The sequence below is a fragment of the Lactuca serriola genome, chromosome 4 (assembly GCF_051521515.1).
Source record: "Lactuca serriola cultivar US96UC23 chromosome 4, Lser_US96UC23_V15, whole genome shotgun sequence".
NCBI lineage: Eukaryota > Viridiplantae > Streptophyta > Magnoliopsida > Asterales > Asteraceae > Lactuca > Lactuca serriola.
In genome coordinates, this window is record NC_136411.1 from 90,635,606 (window position 1) to 90,642,501 (window position 6,896).

Consider the following 6,896-nt stretch of genomic DNA (forward strand, 5'->3'; position numbering starts at 1 on the left):
AAGGTTTCGTCCATGAGCATCGAAGAATTCTCATTCGAAGGAGCAAAAAATGAAGGTTATTCTTTCAAATTCAATCTTTCAACCCTAGAAGCAAGGTGAAGCTAAAATTGAAGATTATGTGATGGATTGCATTAAAGCCTCCTCAATCAGTTTGCTGTTATCTTAAACCTGCTGAAGTGATCCAGAAGATTATTTATCTCTGAAGTTCTCGCTGAAGATTCTCAAGCTGAAAGCACCAATTTTCAAGAATCGGTACGTGAAGCCTCCTCACCCAATGTGCGTTCAGAGTCAAATCTTGAAGAAAAGTTCAAGTGCTCAAGATGAAGTCATTCATTGAGGATTCATCAAGTTCATCTTGAACTTGTGAAGAATTTGAAGATAAATGCTGAAGCCAATCTCCCAATGAAGATCAACAAGAAGTGCCAGCTACTTTTTAGGGGGAGCTTATTGGGTCAATTAAGAAAAGAAAGCTATAAACCAAGGGGGAAATTGTTGGGTCAAAATATGGTTTATACTTTGCTTTTCTGGGCAATTGTATTTTTCTGTAATATTTTTGGAGTTTACGGTCATGTTTACGGTTGAGTTTACGGCCGTAAACCCATTTACGGCCCATGTCCACCAAGCCCATGTTCCCCTTGTATAAATATAAGTGTCAGGGTGTGAGGAACAGATTGATGAACCCTAGAGATTGTACGGCCAAGAGAGAGAGAGGAAGAGAGAGCATATTGTGTGAAAGAATCTATTGTAAGGAATTTCATTCATATCATCAATACAATCAAGATTCTTAATATTCTTCTTCTCCTTCTCTTCTTATTGTGATCTGGCATCATCCGTTTGATTGAGATTCCGCACCATCAAACGGATCTGATTGATACACAGGAAAATTAGGGACTTTACAGAAAGAAATTCAAGAGAGCGCAAGAAAGAGCTAGGAAGGATGTTGAGCGTGTTTTTGGAGCTCTGAAGAAACGGTGGTTCGTATTGAAAAAACCAGCATCTTATTTAGGCGAGGAAAAACTTCAAGAAATCATGTATACATGTCTTATATTGTATAACATGATTATTGAAGACAAAGGAAGAGCGATATGTGCGTTTGACGAGGAAGAAACCATACCAGAGACACAGTCAATAAAAATTGGTGGCGAGGAGTATATAAACAGGAGAGCAGAGATACGTTGCGCTGAAACATTTCACAATCTTCGCAATGACTTGGTGGAACACATTTACGGGGTTCAAAATATTAACCTTAATTTGGATCCACCGGATGACCCCGAAGACGAGTTCTCGGAGAATGACTTTATGTAGTTTGATTTAGTTATTTTATTTGTGTTTTTTAAGTTTCTAGGATTATTTTAAATGTCATGTGTGTGGTTTTTGTGTTTTTTTTGTAATGCAATGTAATGTTTTTTTAATTTTCAAGTAATGAAAAATTATGTTTTTTTATTAAAATAGAAGTTTTATTAAATTAAAATAGTTTAAAAAAAAAAAGAAGTTTTATTAAATTAAAATAGTTAAAAAAAAAAAAAAAAGAATGTGTGTCACCACTCCCTTGGTGTGGCAAGAAACCACACTTGAGTGGTAAAAAATAACATGACGTTTATGTGGCGGGGAAGGAAGTGCGGTTTCGGTGGCACCACACCCTCCAACCTAATGCGTTGTCAACCCATTTAAATTTCGTCAAGACACGAACCCTTTGCCACCTTTACTGACTCCCAGGTTGGTCAATAGTTATGCCACTTGACTTGATAGTAGGCTGGAGGGTGTGGTGTTACCGAAATCGCACTCCCTGCCTGTCACATAAGCGTCATGTTATTTTTTACCACTCAAGTGTGGTTTCTTGCCATACCAAGGGAGTGGTGCCACATATTCTTTTTTTTTGTGTGTTTTTTTAACTATTTTAATTTAATAAAACTTTTTTTTAACTATTTTAATTTAATAAAACTTCTATTTTAATAAAAAAACATAATTTTTCATTACTTGAAAATTAAAAAAACATAACATTGTATTACACACACACAAAAAAAAAAAAAAAAAAAAAAAAAAAAAAAAAAAAAAAAAAAAACCCTAAAACGACACACATGACATTTAAATAATCCTAAAAACTTAAAAAACCACACACATGATTTTTTTTAAAAAAGTTTTTTGAGAGAGACAAGAGACTGTGTTGTGAAAAAAATGATGTTAGATATGTATATATAAGAAAAAAAAAAGGGCGATGCTCCCTTTTTCCCCTCAACCAATCAGAAAGCGTGGCACTTAAGGACCGCAGTGCGGCCAAGACCGCACCAAACCGCGGTCTGGAGGCGGTGTTCCTGGTCTATGTGGCACAAAATACAGTCTGGGACCGCACCCACACCCTTCAGCCTTATAAGCTGTGGCAGGATGTTTATACGTTTGGGTATTTAACAGGGCTATGATCGTTTCATACTCTACTCCACTGGGAAGTTTAGGTCAAATAACATTCTGCTCCACTTGGATCTTTAGATTATATATTAATTGTTACGTGGGGAATCTTTCCAGACTATGTACATGATGCCATACAGAATAGGCTTAAATAAGTGTCTGACAGAATTTTACAAATACATTTCTGTAATTTTGTCCTTGTGCGTTGCCTTGATTTGTCCCTTGTTTTCTCTTTACACAAAGGAGTAGAGTAAATTACAGTGTTAATTGATCTTGTCCCTATGGTATCCTTTCTAATTAATTATTTTTATTTTCTTTTACCTATTTAAAATTTTTGTAATAAAAATTATTAAACAAGGACCCACCGCCTCCCTCCATTCTACCAGTCAAACCATTGTCTCCTTACATCTCTCTCTTCATGGTGCTCACACCACCGGAGATCCAAAACCTAGAAACACACCTCGGCGGGTGTGGCTTTTTTAATTTTAAAAAGGGATAATGACTTGAAAGGGTAACAAACTTTCGACTTTTGTCACATTTAATCACTAAACTTTTTTTCGTTATTTATTTGCTATTGAACTATTGAAACTGTTCACATTTTACCCTTATGACCGGTTGTTGCCGGTCATAAGGGTAAAATGTGAACAGATTCAATAGTTTAATGACAAATAGATAACGAAAAAAAGTTTAGTGACTAAATATGAACAAAATCGAAAGTTCGTTTCCCTCTAAAAAGTTCAATGACTAAATATAAACAAACTTTCTCTTGTATTATGTTTTAGCAAATTATTTATTTTTGTTAAATTGTAGCAACATTTGTTGATGAAGAAATCTATGAAATTAAAAAAAAAAAAAAAAAAAAAAAAAAAAAAAAAAAAAAAACCCTGAAAATATATTTTAAAAAAACAAAAAACCAAAACCGAAATACAAAACCAATGGTTTGACATTTTCCAAAATAAAAAATCAAAATTTCCAATCTGATTTTGGTTTAACAAAAAAAAGAATCATTCTCACTGATATGAATTATGACCATTGGTTTGGCATGCGAAATTTGTGACATCCCATGAATATGTAGTTACAACATCGTCTGAACTCGTAATTCATAGTAAGGGGTTAGAGTATAATCGCATGAATACGTAGTTACAACATCGTCTGAACTCGTAATTCATCACCTACAGGTTATGGGCCTGCTGGTGTTTACACTAGGTTGTCTAGAATAGTCCGTGGTCGCCATCTATACTCTGGTAGATGACTACATCGCCACATTGCTGGTTAAGGTTATGGTATCTCCTTTCATCCTACATCACATATTCATTATCATCTATTTACCTAATTATCATCACCTTTCTATCATCACTTATCTCTTATCATTTTATTTGATCACACACCAACTATTTCATCTACCCATGTTTCATCTGCAACATATTTTTAGATATAAAATAAATATACCGTTTAAATCTTTTAAAACATGTATAAAATCGTTCATCCAGCATAGACAACAAGTATTCAAATAATATGCACACATAGCACGTAATTATATAAAATACTTCATATCTATGTGTAAGATGAAAGTAACTATATAGGGTTTCTGCCAACAGCGCGGACTCGTCGAGTCGCCTCATCGACTCGTCGAGTCCATTCATTAATCCGAGTCATCAGTCGCGACCTTACTCGACGAGTTGAGGCGTCAACTCGTCGAGTCTCTCTTCTTAACTCAAAAGAAAAATACTTAAATTATGATACCTAGAAATCCGGATGTTACATTTTGTTTTTTTATTTCATAGATTTCTTCATCAATAAATGTTGCTACAATTAAACAAAAATAAATAATTTTGCTAAAATATAATACAATAGGAAGTTTGTTCACATTTAATCATTGACCTTTTTAGAGGGAAACAAACTTTCGATTTTGTTCACATTTAGTCACTAAACTTTTTTTCGTTATCTATTTGCCACTAAACTATTGAAACTGTTCACATTTTACCCTTATGACCGGTAACAGCCGGTCATAAGGGTAAAATGTAAACAGTTTCAATAGTTCAATGGCAAATAGATAACGAAATAAAGTTTAGTGACTAAATGTGACAAAAGTCGAAAGTTCGTTACCCTTTCAAGTCATTATCCCTTTTAAAAATTTATCAATTATAAAAAAATAACAAGAAATTAAAAAGGGTGAGGTGGGTGTTGCTTATTATTATTTTTTTTTAATTTTTAATTTTTAGTTTTATCAATTATAAAAAATAAAAAGAAATTAAAAAGGATATAATATTCTTTTTCATATGTAGACCAACACTGTAATTTCTTCATACCAATATGGACATGATCTATAACATTGCAAAAGTTGAATCAAAAGATGAGAATTTGAGACCAAAACTGTAATTTACTCATTCTTTTATGTGATTTTTGTTGCTAGCTACGTTTGCTTCTTCAATGCACAAGAATAAACAAACGAAGAAACCCCCAAACACGAATTAATCTCTTATTCATCTTCTGATGATAAGTATGCTTCTTTCTATGTTTACAAATTACAATACATAATACATGTGCATTTTGATTTTATCCTATCGTATATATATACTAGACTCTTGATGTCCAAAACAAGTGGTAAAACAGAAAACCCATGTATACGTATATGCTGCTAACTTAAAACACAAAGAACCCAAAAAAACATAGTAAAATCGAAATGGATCGATTAGGTATCCCAGATCATGACAACCGCAATCACCCCAATACCCAACGTCACAGCCAACAGCTTATGATGGGGAGTGTCAACGGACACGACCTTCTGTGCCTTGTAACCCTTTAGCAGATGGTTAATGGATACATATACAAACACCCCACAAGCTATTCCCATGGATACTGCAAATATCCAATCTGCGACCCGACCCTGTGTGGTGGCATCTATTACAATTCCAATTGCAACCCCAATTGGACTTGAAATTCCAAAGGCGAAGGCGTAAGATGCGCATGAGAAGAATGGGCGATCTGGTATCATCCTTAGAAGAGCAATTCCCATTGCAATGGCTGCAAAGATCTTGTGAAGAGATATCGTCCACAGAGCTTTCCAAGCATCGGCTTTGGTATCTGCGATCCCAATTGCTATGCCTTCAAACACTGAATGGAAACACAATGCGATTATCAACAAGATGCTGTCTCCAAGTGAAGAAGCCGATGATATTCCAATCTTCACTTCGTCTTTTCCATTCCTATTGTCCCCTGTTCATTATAAACAACAACAGTTACTTAAGATATCAATCAATTAAACATACAAAGAACAACCTACCTTGACCTTCAACATCAGAATTTCTCTCTTTTCCATACACATAGGAAATGATGCAATCACCAAGCATAGTAAGCAAATAGCCAGCACAAGCCAACATAAAGGCAAAAGGGTATTCGACTGTTGTTAAATCTTCAAACGTTTCATTGGCATCACTCAGGAAATGCATCAAGGCTGTTCCAAGAAATACGCCGCCGGCGAACTGGGTGCCTAGTACCAAGAATCCTTCATTCCATTTGAAGAAGTAGGGAGAGACTCCTCCGATGAAAGTCCCAAAGAACACTATTATTAAACACCATATCTTGACCAGAATCAAGGATTTGGATCGGAGGTTGGGTTTCTGGGCGTCATCGTCCTCATCGTCTTCGCCGCCGCCATGAGCAGCGGCGGAGATAACAAGCAAAAGGAGGAGAGAGATGAACAAAAGGGAACGAGACATGTGAAATTTGAGTGAAAACAGAGGAACGAGACAAGAATTATTAGTTGGTTTGATTGTACTACACCCTGCCTTGGAAACGTAAATATGTAGTACAATCGCAATGGCTGGATTTGTTTGGTTTTGACAGGGTCAATGTTTTAGATATTTATATCAAGAGGTTAGAGGCCCACACAACCTTATACACCAGATCGATCAGTACAGCAGCCAAAAAAATAATGTAAGAATCTTTACAGATTCCATATAATCATCTTGACCAAAAAAATATGTGAAAAAAGGAAACCAAATTTGTAGAAGGTGGATTGATGGTTATAAAAAACAAATAATAAGCCTTTTCTATAAATAATAATCATAACGACGGATATGACTTGTTACTTATCAAATTATATATTGAATCTTTGATTTAAATTTTAAATTTATGACAGATAAGATCAAAAGTTTAAAATCTTAGAAAAGATAATCCAAAACCCTAAAAACAAAAATTACATCTTTGGAGTTTTCCAATGCACATAAGCCACCACCTCGGTCTACCCATCTCCGGCTGTTGTATCCCTCTTCCCATCTCAGGCCGTCACCTCCCTGAGTCCCTCTTCTCCGCCTTCTAGCTAGGGCTTTGCCCCTCATCACTCTCGTCTACGTCTCCTAATCTTTATTGTTCTTGAGGTTGAATGTTGAGGTATCTAAATGATAAGTAGATATTACTACTCTATTGGTCTTTGTAATCGGAGCAGAATATTGAAAGTTGAAAGTGGAGAGAGAAAATAAGACATATGGAAG

At 35.1% G+C, this 6,896-nt stretch overlaps 1 protein-coding gene across 1 annotated transcript; it reads right to left on the bottom strand.

Annotated features, from left to right (window-relative positions):
- Nucleotides 1–4,858: 4,858 nt before the first annotated feature.
- On the bottom strand, nucleotides 4,859–6,212 carry ZIP11 (zinc transporter 11 precursor). The gene is made up of 2 exons (XM_079039439.1): nucleotides 5,687–6,212; nucleotides 4,859–5,619 (listed from the first exon to the last, which is right to left on the bottom strand). The coding sequence occupies exons 1-2, from the start codon at nucleotides 6,120–6,122 to the stop codon at nucleotides 5,096–5,098; spliced, it is 960 nt and encodes a 319-aa protein (XP_078895565.1). The 5' UTR covers nucleotides 6,123–6,212; the 3' UTR covers nucleotides 4,859–5,095.
- Nucleotides 6,213–6,896: the final 684 nt, after the last annotated feature.

Coding starts and splice junctions, on each gene's coding strand:
- ZIP11 (XM_079039439.1), bottom strand. CDS start 6,122: ATGTCTCGTTCCCTTTTGTTCATCTCTCTCCTCCTTTTGCTTGTTATC. Junction 5,620..5,686: donor TTCTGATGTTGAAGGTCAAG/GTAGGTTGTTCT, acceptor TATAATGAACAG/GGGACAATAGGAATGGAAAA.